The 18,467-nt window shown below is 40.6% G+C and overlaps 1 protein-coding gene across 4 annotated transcripts in view; it reads left to right on the forward strand.

The window, feature by feature from the left end:
• Positions 1–18,467, forward strand: part of TTK (TTK protein kinase) — a 62,652-nt gene that overhangs the window by 25,728 nt on the left and 18,457 nt on the right. For all 4 annotated transcript variants that reach the window (XR_014786605.1, XM_084826977.1, XM_084826975.1 and 1 more), the window contains exons 9-16: positions 1,493–1,580; positions 2,284–2,407; positions 2,846–3,024; positions 4,917–5,086; positions 5,956–6,082; positions 7,650–7,742; positions 12,688–12,845; positions 12,938–13,089. Coding sequence is in view for 3 of the 4 variants with exons in the window: in XM_084826977.1 (XP_084683103.1) it covers positions 1,493–1,580; positions 2,284–2,407; positions 2,846–3,024; positions 4,917–5,086; positions 5,956–6,082; positions 7,650–7,742; positions 12,688–12,845; positions 12,938–13,089 (1,091 nt within the window). In the remaining variant the exon portion in view is untranslated. The remainder of the gene's footprint in view (positions 1–1,492; positions 1,581–2,283; positions 2,408–2,845; positions 3,025–4,916; positions 5,087–5,955; positions 6,083–7,649; positions 7,743–12,687; positions 12,846–12,937; positions 13,090–18,467) is intronic.

Here is an 18,467-nt window from a genome sequence, read left to right on the forward strand (position 1 = left end):
ATCCTGAAAAAGAAGGAATTAACTGGCAAGCTCAGCAACAGCAAAAGGCCTGGAAGACCATGGAAGACAACTAAAGTGGATGACCGCAGAATTCTGCTCATGGTGAAGAGGAACCCTTTCACAACATCTAGACAGGTCAAGAACACTCTTGCGGAGGTAGGCATGTCATTGTCAACATCTACAGTCAAGAGACAGCTTTATGAATGTAAATACAGAGGCTTCACAACAAGGTGCAAACCACTGGTAATGCTCAAGAACAGACAGGCCAGATTAGCCTTTGCCAGCAAACACCTAAAAAAGCCTGCCCAGTTCTGGAATAAGATTCTTTGGACTGATGAAACCAAGAGTAACTTGTAGCAGAATGATGGGAAGAGAAAAGTATGGAGAAGGAAAGGAACAGCTCATGATCCAAAGCATACCACGTCATCTGTCAAACATGGTGGAGGCAGTGTTATGGCACGGGCATGTATGGCTGCCAGTGGAGCTGGGTCACTGGGGTTTATTGATGACCTGACTGCTGATAAAAGCAGCAGGATGAATTCTGAAGTGTATAGGGCTATACTTCCTGCTCAGATTCAGCCGACTTCCCCCAAACTGATAGGACGCCACTTCATATGGGGGATGGATAATGACCCAAAACATACAGCAAAAGCTACCCAAGAGTTTCTCTAGGCAAAGAAGTGGGATGTTCTTCAATGGCCAAGTCAGTCACCTGATCTCAACTCAATAGAGCATGCTTTTCACTTACTGAAGACAAGACTGAAGGCAGAAAGACCCACAAACAAGCAACAGCTGAAGGCAACTGCAGTAAAGGCCTGGCAAAGTATCTCAAGGGAGGAAACTCAACATTTGGTCATGTCCATGGGTTCCAGACTTCAGGCAGTCATTGACTGCAAAGGATTTTCATCCAGGTATTAAAGGCGACCCTTAAGTTTGAAATGATGTTGGTTTGTTCCATTACTTATGAGCCACCACCGATGGGTGTGTGTCCTTCCCCTGTATGCCCCTGGCTGTCCTTCCTGAATGGTTAGTGCCCCCCTTTTGTCAAACCCCTTGAATTACAGCTGAAAGTCCTGACTTCGCTCCCATCTGGGTGTGTTTCCTTTCAACTTCAATGTGGTGGTGTACAGAGGCCAACTGCCAAAACAGTTATCCTTGTTCCAATATTTCTGGCCCTGACTGTATTTCAGCATCAGCCACACATTGACGACACCCATAACACTAGCTGCCAGTTTTCACAATCTTTTACTAGCCTTGTTTGTGTATTCCTAGTGGTATCTTCTTATTTGTCATACGATATTTGGGCTTATTCTTACTTCTATGGACAATATTTACCTCAGGGGTCTCCATATTATTGTGTCAACAGCAATCTATTAATTTTTTTTAAGAGTATGCAGTTTTGTTTAGCTTGTTCTCCATGCTAATGTCCGAGTACAGTTACTTCTACATGTGGGGCTTTGTTTTAACTATTATTAATGTTTTGATAACTTAGGCAAATATCTGGCAGTAATTTGATCCACTTGCCATTTCATGAATCAAAGCCTAATGGAAATTATTCAAATCCACCAGAGGACTTGAAGGTAAGTTGAATGCTCTGTTTCATGATAGTAGTTACGGTTGATAAGATTGTAGGTGGGGATCAAAGAAATGGAATCAGATTATGTAGCCAATTTAGGAATGTATGAACACCATGAAGCAAGAACCAAAATAACTTACTACTAAATGAGGCTATATAGGTAGGGTTTGTACTCACAAAGAAACTGGATCTGTTCCATTTCCTACAAGCTCTTGACTATTCATTATGCCAGTGAACTGCAGATGGCTCCTTTCAAAGTTTTAAAAATGCGCAGGTACAGATGCTGGCCTTGTTCAGATGTAATACTAACCCATGGTTCTTAGCGCTATGGGAATAAGTCTGGTTGAGCTGGGCCTGCACTCTCCCCTCCTTCAGGGCAGTCATGAGAACACTGGAAGTTCTTGTTTCAGTTTTTAAGTAGCAGCAGTTTCATATTATGTCTGAGCCTGGACAAACTGTAGTTAACCCTACCTATGGTGTACTGAAACAAGTCAGCTTGTTATAGTAGTATTCTGTGTCAAGGTTGTTATAAGGAAATAGTGTTTCCTGGTTGTGAGCATTTAAAGGCGGGCAGGCTATAAATCTGCATGCATGATACTGAAATAAATAATCAACTAAATTAATCATTGTTAATATATAAACGTGGTTCAGATCTGCATTTGGGATTTTTTCTTGGTCTTATTTTTACTTTTTTTACTTTTATTTAGCCTTTATCAAGCAGACGGCTTACGGAATTGCAGCTGTCAGATGAAGAAAGCTCAGAAGTAGCTACCAATTCAACTCTAACCTTAAAGAATAAATATTATTCCAGTTATACTGTTATAAGAAAAGGTTTGTTTTAACTGTGTGGTTGGGCTGACAAAGGTATCTGTTCTCAGTGGGTTTTTAACTTGGTGCTATTTCTCTAGTGGAGCATGGAATTAGCTACAGTATAGTCAGCCTAGCTGAAAATGAAATAAAAGTGGTGGGGGAGGAAGCTAAAACTATTCCTTCAACTAAACAAAAACAAGGTCCACAGTGCAGATTCTTGTCAACTGCCGCAGAGCCCCAAATTTTAGGCCTTCTGCCTCTGCTGTAACTTAGGGCTTCTGTAAAAGGTCACTTTATCCAAATACACACCCTCCCCTTTCCTTAAGGATGGTTTCAGCTTCTACCCCGAGTTACTCCTTTATCCCCCTCAACAGCTCTTCTTCCACTGGCTGTTTTGTTGTTATATCCCTACTGGGACCTCCCCCATACCCATTTGGATGACTAGTAAATTTGTTTCAGAAACTGAAGAACAGCGTGAGGAGCCAAGGACCATAGAGGCGAGCTGTCAGGAGAGACCACAGCAGCATTTAGTTTCTCTTGGAAACAACCAAAAGGAAAAGGAGCAATTCAGATTAAATTGTCCTCCATCTGGAAATAAATGGCCTCATCTTGAAGCGATGCATAAGAGAAACTCTGAGGTGATCTTGTTTGCTTCAAACTCTTAAGTGAAGTTTTAGTCCTTTTTTGTTTTTGTGAAGTTGTTGGCATCGGGCATGTTCGCGTGGCACGACAATCCACAGTGGGTGACAAGCTACACGCTGTGGGTTGTTTTGTGAACAATTCACAGTGTGTGGTTGAAGCATCCAACAGATGATCAGGGTTGGCGTGGGTTGTTTCCCCCCTCCTTCCCCCTAGGTCCTCCAGCCAGCTCCTTCCAGCATCCCAGGGGACTTGGTGGCAGAACCCGACTTGTCTGCTTCTAAATCCCCCATCCCCACTCCGATTCTGATCATGATTGGAGCCCTTAAACTTTTTTTTCCCCTTTCCCTTTTTTTTTTGCGCAAATGCAGGGCTGGGATTTTTTTTCACATTTTCCCAGCCCTGTGGAATGTGTGCAAATCCCCCCCATTTTAACTCCCCCTTTTAATCAGTTATTCGCAGTTGTGCACTTGCACAACTGCGGCTATCCAAAATATAGTGGCTTACCTTGACTGGACCTTTGTTTGAGCTGTCAGACACACAAGGTTATAGGCAACGCTAGACTGTATAGAGGCTTATTTGGTAGCCTTTGACAGTTGAGAGGTGGGGAAATGGGATGGTCACCCCCTTAACAGGATTATCCCCAGGGTTCAAATGGCTGGCCTGACCCTTGGGGTGCCCTGCTTTTTCCCCACCTGTCAAAGATTCAAGATCACCCACTACCCCAAGGCTTGTAGTAGAGATTATGGGGAGAGTTAGAAGCCACCCCAGTCATGCTGCGTGCTGAATTTGGATGACACAGCAACCTGCAATGCAGCATGGGTAATTAAGGAAATGCCAGGTGTGCAAGGGGCATGTGCAGGGGTGGGGGAAACGACCTATACTGTGCAGTTTCCCCTGCTGACAACAAACCTAGCCATTGTCAATAGCTGTGAAATGTGAAAGGCCATGTTCAGCCATCAAGTTCTTCAAGCTGCTGTGGCTGCTGCACACTGGTTAGAATTGTTCATTTTCTCCTAGGGAGTGGTATGATCTCCTACAGCCAGCCTTTAATTGCCCAGGAACCAGTTCATATGTAGCTATTTGTTTGCATTTTTTTAATTTACGCTACCCAATAGGCATCTGTAAAATGTGTTACTGAAACTTGGTATTGGCAACATATGACTAGCCAGCAAGAATGTAAGAAGAGCCATGCTGGACCAGACCAAGGGTCCATCTAGTCCAGCATTCTGTTCACACAGTGGCCAACCAGCTGCCCACAGAAAACCCACAAGCAAGACACAAGTACAGCAGCACCCTCCTGCCCATGTTCCCCAGCAACTGATGTACATAGGCATACTGCCTCTGATATTGGAGGTAGCATCTAGCTGTCAGGGCTAGTAGCCATTGATAGCCTTCTCCTCCAGAAATGTGTCTAATCCCCTTTTAAAACCATCCAAATTGGTGGCCATTGCCACATCTTGTTGTAGTGAATTCCATAGTTTTAACTATGTGCTGTGTGAAGGCAGTACTTGTCTTAACATATGCAGCATGATCCTACCAGTATTCCCTTCTCTAGTAAGCTAGAACTGAGTGAGGATGGTACTGGTTGCCCAGACATTTGTGACAAGCTCCCAGGCTAACTTTGTGCTTGCCTAGTGTTGCCTAGATTCTAGTATGCATGATGACCTCATGCAAATGCTGGTGCCGTGCAAACTGTTGAACGTATATGGGGTAAACTTTAGGAGAGCAGTATGCAGTAAAGAGATCAAGTGAAATTGTTTGCCTTTGATTCCCACTTATGTTTGTTTTGTTTTTTTTTAGCAAATGTAGATCAGTAGAAATAAGTATATTTTATACTACATATGCTCACTTGAGAACTGGTGACATAAAGGTTTTCCCCATTTTGTAGGGAAAAACCTCAAGTTTTGAACATCCAGCATTTCCAGTTTCTAAACGGTTTTCACCACCAGAACCAACTGTGCAAAAATGTTCACCTCCAGAGACTGCTTCAAAGAGAAACAGCCAGGCATTCATTGGTGCAACACCTAACAACAGCTCACTGCATGATTATATGGCCTGGTAACTTGTGTGTGGCTGTGTCTGTAGTGGTTCTTTCTTAAAATTTGATTTTATTTGTAGACTTCTGTTGGAATTTGCTTTTGTACAGTTTAAGTAAGTTATTAGTAGTTTGTATACGAGAAAAGAGATGTATCAACTTAACACTTGGCTGAAATATATTCGGAGTGTTTCATATGCAGCTTAATTTGAAGAAATGGCTTGGATACTGGGTTAAACTTTAGACTAAAAGTATTCTTTAAATTATTGAAATGACATCCGATCAACAGTAATCCTATGTGGCGTAAGAAAAAAATAATCTAGGAATATATATATGCGTCACCTTCTTGGTCTGACTCCAGCCACATCAAGATTCTGAAGATTAAGGGTTGCAACCAATGGCGGCTTTGTGCAAAAAGCTCTTCTGCTTTCACAAGTCAGTGCAGTTGATTTTTGCTCATCCCTACACAGTGCAGTTGATTTTTGCTCATTCCCCTCTCCTGAGCATAAAAGCTGCTCCTGAGGGTTAGGGGACCCTCTGGCACAGAATGGGGTATATTACAGAGGACTTCAGTTAGGAAGGGGGATCACCAAAAATCTTCCCACCCTGACTTACACTAGTGGAAATGCTTTCTGTTAAGGCAATGCCACCATTGGATACAATCCCATAAAACTGTATGGTATTGTATGGACAATTCTTTAAAATGCTAGAGCAAGGTAGATTACCTTTTTAATGAGCCAGAAGTTATAAAATACTTTAAGTAAACTTTAAAACTATATATTCAACTTCAAATACTGGTTTTCAGAAGGAAACCAATACCTGAAGATATGGTTGATTGGCAGAGAGTAGTACTGTGTATGCAAGGATTGTAATGACTGATTGTTTCTGACAGTTTCAGTACTCCTGTTGTAACAAATGATTTTCTTCTCACGGGAAAGACAACCACACCATATAACCAGGTCTCATATTTACAAACTTGTACGCCAGCAACTCCATTCCAAGTTCAGACTAGATTGCAGGTAACAATCTTTCCAAAATAAGTTATTCTGATAAAAAAGAATTGATTCACAACTAGTGGGCATAACAACTCATTGATCTAGACAAGCAAGCAGTTAAGAATTGAGTCAGTTAAATTTATGCTGACTTCAGAGCTATGTTTAGCTTTTAATTGAGGAGTAATCCGGCAGATGCAAAAGAAATCGTAGTGACAGACTTGACTCAACTATTGCTAAATAGTTTGGAGCAGTAGAAGGAAAGAATGTTTAAATAATCAATATATGGGCATGCCTTACATTTCAGGTATTGGCTAGGAAGAATATCTTAGCAGAGGAGAGCATGGTTTTTGGTGTACACAGTGGGGATGTCAGTATTAAAGGTCCATCTGCTGTGTATTAGCCACATGCATGTTTGGTCTATGAATTGGGTTGTTGTCCATCTGCTGAGGAATATAGAACTCTTGTCAAATCCCGCTCTTCTTTAAATGATCAGTTGGGTATGTGCAATTGACACCATATTTAAGTATATTTCTAAATCTTCTGATATGAATAGCATCTCTCCTTTGAACTGCATCAGTGTGCTGCATTAGCAAGGGTAGGAATCCGTGGAGCACTCAGCATTTCTATGCATGCTATTTTCCAAACACATCAGGTTGCATCCAGAGGTGCCCTTCCATTCATGGAAGTGGTCCTTTGTTGAATGCAAGAGCCTACAGTCCAGAAGATGCTCTCACTAATGAAAGAGGGGAAGACTATTTTTACTGATTGTCCCCCCCCCCAGAGCAGATCTGGGGTGAGGGGTGTTGGTGGAAGCTGCCTTCCAGTAGCAGGTGCTAAGAGCAACCCTTCCACTCACAGAACTGTTGAATCCAATCCATTTCTACCCTCCATATACGTACTAGGATTCTCCGTGTTCCTGGCTTTCCTGCATTTTAGAGATGCACAACACAACTCTTTCCATTCTTATTCAAACACTGGCCTCAGGTTACAGTGTCCAATAAACTGAGCTAGTGTGTGTTGATGTAAATTGGTTTCTTAATCTGCAGCATGTTGGCAAATTTTCTCTACCATGATTGAATTCAATGTAAAGCAGTCATTACTACGCAAGGTGATTTAACACTTGAATTTTAATGAAGTGTATTAACATAGTGTTGTAGATGTATGTATGTAGCCAGGACAGGCAATATCAACCAAACACCTGTTATTACTATAAAAAAACTATATTTTACTTCCCACTGCAAAAAGTAGTCTCAAAGCGACATACACAGTACAGAAAACCACAATTAAAATAACAGAAAAACACAAAAGCAATATAAACCATAACCAGCACAATAAAAATAAACACTATGAGTACATAATCTAAAAGCAATACAGTATGAAGTGTTCCTCACAATACACAAAATCTCTCTCTTACTGTCTCACAGCCTAGAATGAACACCACAAAAGCAACCCACAGCAGTTGGGGCATAATTAATGTTCATATGCCTGGGAAAATAAGTACATCTTTTTCTGGTGCAAAAAAGATGATGGTGTTGGTGCCAGGTGAGCTTCCTCAGGGAGAGCATTCCGTAATATATATTCCTGTATTCAGATTTCAGGTTCTGCACGGTCAAATGAATGCATTGCTATTAAAGGGAAATGGTACACTGTGTTGAAACAAATCGGCAGTGGAGGATCAAGTAAGGTAAGGTTTTAAATATAAAACCGTCTGATTTGGTGACAACTGCTGCATGTAGAACATGATGTGAAGATAATGCTTGCAAGCCGTTAAGGCCTTAAAACTCTGCTAGTAATCACAGACATGATGTAAGGGAACATTTCTTGTTGTGTCCACATCCCTGTTTTGGTATTGTAGATAGTAGCACTCTTTTAGTATTGTGCTCATAATCAGGTCACTATTATAAGTCCAAGAAATTCTGGGTAGAGTTCTATGGTTTCTGGAGGTGGGGTGGGGGTGGGGGTACACAGCTGTGAGACAGTGGAGCCTGGAAAGAATGCTGTGGCGAGCATCCTGCATCTCTGACAGGGCCTCCTGCCATGCATGTGAAGTATGATTGGACGGGTGAGGGGATGGACCAAAGCAGTGATGATAGGGATGGGCCAAAGACTGCCATAGTTGCCCTGGCTGATGACTTAATGCCATGAGAGAGGCTGTGTTGGAGACTTAAAGCACTATTAGTTCTCCTGGACCTGTTGATGGTATCAAAAGCCATCCAGGATGGTATCTTCCTTTCTGGATTGGGAGTGGGGAACCATTTGTGGTGGTTTGCTTCTTCCTGGTTGGCAGGTTCTAGATGGTGATGCTGGGGTGTTTTATTCATTCATATATTTAAAGATTTATAAGCTGCCATTCTGGATCAAGTCTGCCAAAGTTAGCAAACAAATACAGGCATAAAAATACAGTGATATAATAAAACTTTAAAATACCAAGCCCCCACCCCAATACATTAAAAAAGAGTTCAGCAAGCATTATTCACCCATTTCCAGAGTTCCAGCAATAAAACATCCATAAAATAGCAATATGACAGAAAACAAAAGATCAGTGAAAAGCTATTTGAAATAGGCGGGTTTTCAAAGTCCTTTTAAATATCATGGTGGATGGGACCAACTGTACGTCCCTTGCGTGGCTCCATAAGATGCTATTGTACCTCCCTGTGGGAGTTTCCCCTATAGTTCCACGGGGTCTTTTTAACATCAACATGCGACTGCTGGATGAATTTGTTGTGAAGGGTTTGCCAATATACTAATAATGCCCAGCTGTTTCTCCTCTCTCTTAAGATCCAAGAATGGTAGTGCTACTTTGAACAAGTGTTTGGAATCGTCATGGGTTGGTTGAAGGTGATTAAACTGGAGCTCAACCCAGACAAGATTGTGTTGAAAATAGCATGGAGCTTAGTAGACTGCTTAGTTAGTAAAATTCCTGTTCTAGAAGGGATCACTCCCCTTAGGAGCAGGTTCATAGTTTGGTGTTACTCACTGCGGATAGTTTGCTTCCAGATCTAGTTCAAAGTGCAGCCATTGACTTTTAGAGCTCCACATGGCCTGGCCCTTGACTTCTCCCATATGGAGCCCCCCAGGACTTGAAGATCAGCTGATGAGTCTCTATTCCTGATTGGTTGAGGAGTAGGGCCTTTTCAGTTGTGGTGTATTCTCGCTCTCCAGAGATTCATTTATGTTCCTTATTGGTGTCTTTTCAGAGACAAGTGAAAACATTTTTTCCAGCAATCCTTTGGGAATTAACTGGAAGTATGTGTATTAGGCTACTGGTCTGAATTAGTTTTATATTGTGTTACTGCTTCATTTTGGGTGGAGGGAATAAAACTGTTTGATCTGAGGAGTGCCTTGGGAAACTTTTTGTTAAAAGGCAGTATACATATACTGGGAATGAATATCACTTCACAGAATATCTAGAGCGCTGCTCAATTAAGCCTGTACAGTGATATTTCAGATATAGAACAGGCACATAGATAATGTCTCAGGATGTGGAGCAGAGGAAAGTAAAATATAAGCTATGGGTTAATTAAAATTAGGTATTTATAAACTGGATAAAAGCGTTGAGTAATTCAAGCGGCTTACTTGGAGAAAGCCTATTTGAATACAATAGGACTTGCTTCTGAGGAGATATGCAAAGGCTTACACTAGTAAACACTTCATCTGCTGTGTTGCTCTAGCTTTCTCCCTATTTCTGTCATCTGGCTCCAATTTACTTAATATTTCATGATATTAACAAATGCTGTGGTACAGGAACAATGCTTACTTATGCTTTTGCAAAGTGGAAATTACATTTTATAAACTAAAATATAGAACAAACACAAATCAGGCCATGCAGTGTTTGAATCTAAATAAGGGTACAATCTTATTACTTCTACCTCCAATGCTCGTAAGCCTCTGAACTTGGAGGCTTACAAGCACCCAGAGCAAACTGGGAGAAGCGGAAGAGGCGATCTTTACTTCCGCCACTCCTGAGGCTCTGCATGTTCGCTAGACAGGCTTTTTTGCTGTCTAGTTCAGACATTCCAGAGGAGGCTGGAGAGGCTTCAGGATAGCTTGTATCCCAGCCTCTCCAGTCACCTCCCCACCCACTGGTATCCCTTTATCCCATCTCCAAGGTCAAGTTCCCAACATCAGAGTGGCAGCTGGCACAGTTGTTTCCATGCAGGCTGCGAGGGGGAGGGAGGCTGGAGCGCGGATTCCCGAATTTGTGGTCAGAGCGCTGTCTCTGACTTTGAATCCAGGAGTCCAAAGTATCCTGTGGCCCGCAATTGTCTGTGTGCTCCCTAATAGATCTAGCCTATTGCTGTTGTAAAAATCAGTGCTGAATAAATACTTGCATAACATAGGTAAACTTAATTAAACGTGGATAGAAAGCTGCAATCCTCTGCAAACTTATTTGAGAGTCCCATTGAACTCACTCAGTAAGACTTCTGCATAGACATGCATAGCATTGTAATGCTGGGCCACAATCCTGTGCACACTTACCTGTGGTAAGTGCCATTGAACTCAGTGGGATTTGCTTTTGAGTAAACATACATAGGACTGGACAATTAGTTTTACATATTCCCTTTTAGTACTTTGTTGTCTTTCTGTTTGCTGCTGTTAGTCATCATAACTTCACAATTGGTTGCTGATTCTATTTATGTGAAAGTATCCCAGAAATAGTATACGAAACGTTAGCTTAATTCACTATTCTTTCTGTACACTACAGATGTATAGACTGTATCACAAAGCTGATTGATTGTTGCACCAGTAAAGCTTGTTAAACTAAAAGTTAACTGGCAGTTTCAGTGTTAACAGATACTTATTTCATCATTTCATAATTGCTCAACAAAATGTTAATCAGTTTTTTAATGTTTTTGCATTATCTTTTAGTAGTAGTAGCAGTATATCAATCTTCTTTCAAAGGGTTTCAGATGGGATACTATTACTACTAAATGATAAAGAAAAATACATTAAAGAATTGATTTACATACTAGCTTATTTCCCCCTTCCTGTCAACCCTTAAAAGGCGGTTAGCCTGAGAAACAGTGACTGGCCCAAGGTTGCATAGTAAGCCTAATTTGATCCCAGGTTCTTCTCGTTTCAAGATTAGCACTGAACTACACTATATGAACTCTCCATGAGTTTACTCTGATGGAACCGAGAAGCTGGCATTCCTGAGGAGTGAAGATGTCCGGTTTCATCATGCCAGAACTAATTGCAACCAGGTGTGTTCAGTAAGGCCCTTCCTTACCAAATGCTAAAGGCAGAATGCAGGGGTCTATCTCTGGAGGAAGAAAAGCCTGTTACAATTACTCACTAGTTTTTCAACTTCTCTGTGTGTGTTTTTTTAATGAACACAGTTTTCACAGAATGAGTCGTGGTCATGATTCTTAAGCACTTGTAGTACAATCCTGTGCATGTTTGGTCAGAAGTCAGGCCTACCCAGGTCAGTCCTACTGAGTTTAATGGGCTTACTACCAAGTAAGTGTGCATAGAATTGCAGCCTTAAAAATGTATTTCGATTTTGCGTTAATTTAAATATTTCCATATCTGTTAAAAATCCTTCAAAAGGAAGAAAGTCTTATAGTGTCAGATATGGGGATTTATTGTTAAGGTTATCTAGATTCTTTTTGTGACAGTGATATGAGAGGCAAATAGTGGAGCTTATTGAGGTAGATGTGATGACTCTGTCTCTGTAGGCCTGAACTCCTATTTCTTAAAGACGTGTTAAGCTTTGTACAAAATACATTTATATAATGTTCCTCCTAGGAGGACTGAAGTTGGTGTGCGATATTTGATAGCTGACTGATAACCTGCATATCATTCTCAGTAGAAGGACTTCCCTTAATAGATTAATTCAGTCTAGAATATTGATTATTTGCCTAATTTTGAAGATTGAAGTACTGTGAACAAATTGATAAATGAAACTACTACTGTTTTGTGGCTGGAATATCTGTCCATAAATGTTTTAATTAAAATTGTTGTTGGCTGGAATATCTGTCCATAAATGTTTTAATTAAAATTGTTGTCATCATACCTGTTTTCCCAGTAAATGTGTCCAAAGAGCAGCAGCAGCTGCAGCTAATAATAATAATAATAGCAGTAATAATATAAGTCATAGCTTTATGATTTTATTCAGTTGCTATCACTGATATAGTTCAAGGAGTCTCAGAACATATTAGTGACTTTTCCTAAGTCAATGATAAATATCTGAGTCTCCTACAGTCATAATTGCAAACGTACATATTAATGAAATAGTCAAGTCAGCTGGGGGCATGTGCCTATCATATGCAGGCAAATCAAGAATCATTTCATGTTTTAAGGTTCTTTAAAAGAGGTTTCTAAAACAAGCAAACACCTAGGTGCTATTGGTGAAGTAAAATAATAGTCTATTGTTTGCAGAGTTGTCATTTAACTGAAAGGGGGCATAGAATGCAGCCATGTGTGCTGTATCTATCAGGACAGAGAAAGGTCAGCACTCTACTTACCTGGTGGAGGCACACATACTTAAGACACATGCATACAATCCTAGACTGCCATCTTTCTCTACTTTGCACTTTGAAATCCATGGAAGTATATTGAGTAAATGTTGAGAGTGTATTTTAAAACAAGCAAACCTGATGTTTCTGTAATTCTCTCCCTGCCCCCAGGTATTCCAAGTACTTGATGAAAAGAAGCAGCTTTATGCCATCAAATATGTGGATCTAGAAGAGGCAGATCAACAGACCATGGAAAGCTATAAAAATGAGATTGCTCATTTAAATAAACTTCAGCAACATAGTGATAAGATCATCCGACTTTATGACTAGTGAGTAAATATTTTTACAAATCAGTCTAATCCTGCTCTCCCAAAATTGTTTCATGAAATATAACTTCATTTTTATAACAATCTTGTTTTAGTGAAATTGGTGAGAAGAATATCTACATGGTGATGGAGTGTGGAAATATTGATCTTAATAGCTGGCTTAAAAAGAAAAAGACAATTAACCCGTGGGAACGGAAGAGTTATTGGAAAAATATGTTGGAAGCTGTCCATACAATTCACCAACATGGTATCTATAAAAGTTGTTTGCTTGGAAGATTATTGCCCTGCCCTTCAGCATTGCTGCACACAGGGGCAGTTAACAAAGAACATAAACAGTTAAGACAATACAATCAAATAGCCAGATGATAATAAAACAGTAGGGAAATAAAAGCATAGCATGTTATCCATAGAATTAAATCAGATTAAGCAAGATTTTTAAAAGCCTGTGATAATAAAAGGGTATTTGTGTGGTGCTGAAAAGTCTTAAGAATTGGTGCCAAGTGAGCCTCTTTTGGGGAGGGCACTGCAAAGGCAGGGTGCATGTTTTTATTTCTTTTAATCTGTTGACTGGTTCCAGGACATGGTCTGAAGACAAGTGGTTCAGAAACCTTCCTGATGCTAAGCAGGTCCGGGTCTGATTAGTGTCCAGATAAAAGTCTGCTTGGGAACCTTATGTACGCCTTTGAGTAATGGGAAAGGAATACATGATATAAATGTAATACATGATATAAATGAAGTTGGAGGGTTCGTATTTAGATCTTTGCTTCCCTAATGATTTTCTAGATTTATTTATTTTTATTTATTTCATTTCTATACGCCCAATAGCCGAAGCTCTCTTCGGCTATCAGGCGGTATAGATTTGCTTCAATTTCTTTACAGTTCTAAAAGGTATGTTATTCTTGTCGCATATCACATTGTATGCAAGCTTTGTTCTAGGACTTCCTATAAGTATTGCATCTGCTTTGTTGTTGCACTGTCTTTCCTTCTATCTGTTTAAGTCTCAGGTATATTAAATTGCCATACAATCTCTACATTTTGGCAAAATCCTGAAAGCAAGGACAGCACATACACTTTGGTCACTACACTAATAGATATTTCATACACTTAACTCCTGATAACACTTTATTTGAAAATGTGCCAATCAGTGGTGCTGTCAGTTTTGAGGGAAGCTTGAGCAAGATGTTCTCTGCATCACCTTGGCTGATGCATCACCTGCATCCCTTGAAATGCCTTGGTTGCTCCATATGGGCTCAGAGGCACTCTGGGAATTGGGAAATGAAGATGGCAAGTATGACTTTTTGGAGCTTTGCTCTGACCTAACAGTATTTAATTTAAAACAACAACAACAACAACACAGAAATATTTTTCTCTGTTTGGGAGCTCTTGAAGCTTCAGGGCTTTGAACTGCTGTCCAGTAGTCTGGCCCTAATGATGCCACTAGTAGCAATGAGATATAAAGGCTTAGCTTTAATTGTGCTGTGGTGTTCTTGAGGACGGGCTTTTAGCTTCGGCCTTATGGATGGATTTTTTAACTGAACACATTAAAAACCTGTGGCCAGTGCTTAGATGCTGCAGAGTTACATATAGGCCCAGATAGCAGCAATGGAAGCAAGAGCTCATTGTCTTCCATATGCCCCATTCAAAGCCCATCAAGCTGTTTGCAGGCTTTGCTCAGTTCCAGCTCTCATCCTATCATGCGTTTCTCTTTCCTGCACTGGCCCAGTCCTTTCCTCTTTTTAGTGCTCCATCTATATATCTCTGATGCTACAAGCTTGCATGAGCTGTTGCTGTTACAACTTTTGATTCCTTTCAATGCAATTATATATATTAAAAGAGAAGCTATTCCCTGGAATCCCAAGGGCCAGACATTTTATTTATTTATTGCATTTACATCCACCTTTTTTCCTCTTGCAAGGAACCCAAGGCAGCTTACATTATCCTCCTCCTCTCCATTCTATCCTCACAACAACAACAACCCTGTGAGGTAGGCTGGGCTGAGAGTCTGTGACAGGCCCAAAGTCACCTAGTGAGCTCCCATGACCAAGTAGGGACTGGAACCCGGATCTTCCGGTTCCCAGTCCAATAAGCTCACCATGAACACAATGGGGCTTTCTTGGCACTCCTGTTATCGCTTCACCTTCCACGCCCAACAAGCTCTTCCTGAAGATCAGAGCATGGTTAAATGTAGCATGAAGAGCTGCCGTTGGAAAAGAAAATCAGTAATTCCTCCCTCTGCAAGTGAAAGCACCAGGTCTCTTGGGATTCTAGCTTTAGTTCCTTGTTTTGGTTGTAGGAGCACATGTGAGTGGGTTTTTGGCTGAAATCCCAGAAGATCTGAGGATGGAAGTCAAGGCCATTTTGTTTGCTGTTGTTGGCAACCTGGATTTGAGTATGCACATCTTTATTCATTAAAGAAAATTCTCTGATAAAATAAATTCTCTAGGCATTGTACAGTTTAAGTAATTATAATACGAAAACATGACAGATCAATAAAATCCAGCACAGCATAAAACATTCCAACATACCAACACAGGATAATAAAACATAACGAAATTACAAAAGGATAAAACAATCATCTGGTAGAAGAGTTTAAAAAAAACCCCACATCACAAGAACTAACTTTAAAATGTTTGAGGGAACAGAGCCAGTGGTGTGCCACTGAAAAAGTCTTCAAAGACCTACCTCCTAGGCTGGTTCTAAGAAGTTAAATGTGCCAGCCTACATATTTCTCCCTCCCTCCATCTTCATGATCTATCTGTAAACTGGAGTCCAGCTTGGCCTGCAAGGCAATTCACATCTGTTTGTGTTTTAAAACTCTGAATTCAAGAGCTAGCTGCAGGCAATCCCCAATAAGGCTTATAGTGTTCAAATGAAGTATAGAATACCTTATGGTAAAGTATACCTTAGGGTGCAATCCTATGGTAGCTAGAGAACCACCTCCGCACCCCCTCCCCTGCTGCCTCGTAGGCTGCACCGATCTTTCCCGCGCTTTGCGCTCAGAAGAGCAGCGCAGAGCAGGGGAAAAGGGGGTGTTCCCGGGGATGGGGTGGGGAGTTCGTAAGTGTCAGTACAACACTTCCCATGTGTCATCCGGCCTGCCCGCCCTGTGCTCCAGTGTCCTGCGGTTAGGCAGCTGAAATCAGCCATCTAGCCACAAATGCAGGGCAGCTGGAGCATGGAAGAGACGATCCCCTCCGTGCTCCTCCTGCCGTGGTTTGGATAGGCAGTCAACTATCCGCATAGGATTGCTCCCTTAATCTCAATTAAAAAAATCTATGCCTAAAGATTGAAAGCATGTGTAGAACCACTGACTGAAGCCTGTGCAAGGCTGAATATGCATGTGTCCTCTTGAGACCAGTAATATGCTAGACAATGCATGGAAAGATTTCTTCAGTTACATTTTTTTCATACAATAGCTATAATAAGGAAGTTTATCAACAGTTGAATGGAGCATTTTAAGTACAGCACTTAGTTACATTACATAGTAAAAATTTATGCCTTATTCTGTCAGTGAACTTGATATTTAATTATTTAAAAAATGTTTGTCCCACTTTTGCCCTCCTTAAAAGAAGCTGCTCAAAGGGGCTTACAAAATATAAATAGTCTAAATGCAACCATCATTTGCTTTTAAAATACATTTACAACAAGCTAAAAGCAATAGCAAAGATGAAAACACAAACAAAACTAGCTGTCAGTAAATAAAATTAAATAACAAAGGCAAATGCTTTTTCAGAGAGAAGTCCACAGTTGCTGGAGGAATACAGATCAACAGGAAGGTGACCTGACCTCTTGGGGCAGGGAGTCCCATATACAGGGTGCTGCCATTGAGAAAGCCCTCCTGTGCATTGGCAGCAATTGTTATGGATTTGCTGAGTGTTTTCAAACTACAGCTCCAGTATTTAGGAAGCCTTTGGCTGGTAGTTTACTACCCATAGCTGATCAATACACTTCAAACAAAGCATACCACCAAAAATGGTTTTAGGTAGATTCAGTTTTGGTTTTATACTAACAAGAGTTAGTAAAGGAAAAATATTTTGATCCATTTTTGAAAAAAAAAAAGAAGAAATATACTTGTAACACCACATTAAAATAACTTATATAAAATAACATAAGCCATTTTTGTTGTTAAACAGAGCTTTGCTAAAATTCTTAGATCTTAGTAGCTTAACAGGAAATAGAATTTCCTAAACATTTCTTGTTCTTAGACTACTAGTCCTAATAGTTTAAGGGAGCAATCTTATGGCCACGAGACACTGTCTAGAGGGCCATAGGATATGCTCTTTTCCGGGAACCGACCTTGGAGCCTGCGCTCTGAGGTCAGTTCCCAGAAAACTGACCTCCTCCCAGCCCCATCCTCCACGCTCGGAAGAGGAGCGCAGAGTGACTGAAAAGGGGCACGGCTGCGGGCATTCTGGGGCGGGGAGAGAGGAGCTACATGTACGACACATCCTATGTGTCATACATGCAGCCTCCTCTCCTGGTTAGCCCCCCGCAGCTAGACAGCTGAAAACAGCTATCTAGCGGAAAATATCAGGGCAGGAGAGGTGCGGAGGGAATGATCCCCCTGTACCTCTCCTGCCTTGCTTTGGATAGGCGGTTGCCTCCGAGTTCGGAGGTGGCCGCCTATCTTGATAGGATTGTGCCCTAAAAATGAAAGATCTCATTCTAAGTACCAAGTTTCCCATTCAATACTGAATAGGCTATCCAGCTGACAGATACACAGGCCTGGTGAGCTTTTAATAAGAAGCTCACACATTCTAAAATCAGCACATTTATATCTTTTTGCATAGAAATTACTTCATAGCTAATACTATCTACTGTTCCATCAATTAGGGTTCATATTCTTAATTATCTTATTGTTATTAAACAAAATTAGAACTTACAAAAAGGCTTACACATTCACCTTTCAGGCTAAATAAGATCAATTTTGAATTATACCTTTCAGAAGATAACTCTTTACTCAAAATTTGGCAATTAAACATCAGTCTATAAATTTTTCTAGACATCTGTATATCAAGCCTTTTGATGTCTATACCTTACAGAGTATTTTTTGCTCATTAATTGATAAGCAACTGCTTTAAGTACACTTTTGGCCTGGAATAATACAGGTCAACTTGATCCAGGTCAACTTGATCATTATTTTTTATGTCACTTACCCATAATTCATTGTGAACGTGCTTGTTCCTGTGTGTTAACTATATTAACGTCCCTTTAATACAATTACTACTTCTTATTTATTTACATATTTAATTCTGAATTACTCATCACTGACATTTGGTATTTGCATTTCATAGTAAGACATATTGTTTTAAGAGAGGTGGGTTAGCATTTTCTCAATAGCCTTCTCAACAAGTCCAGTAAAGCAAAATTAGCTATTTTCTAAAAATCCAGGACACCGTGTATGTGAAGGCACACATAAGGAGGGGCACAGCAGCTGATCTCAAAGGACAGGCAGTCTGCATGGGAGGAGATGGTCCTTCAAGTAGCCAGGTCCCAAGGCACTGAGGATTTCAACGGTAATAACCAGCACCTTGAATTGTACTTGGAAACAAACTGGCAGCCAGTGCAGCTAATAAAGATTACATGATCCTGGAATTTGCCCCGCTCAAAAACTTCAGCAGCAGC

The sequence above is a fragment of the Heloderma suspectum genome, chromosome 1 (assembly GCF_057233095.1).
Source record: "Heloderma suspectum isolate Gila_16-S chromosome 1, 16-S_ref, whole genome shotgun sequence".
NCBI lineage: Eukaryota > Metazoa > Chordata > Lepidosauria > Squamata > Helodermatidae > Heloderma > Heloderma suspectum.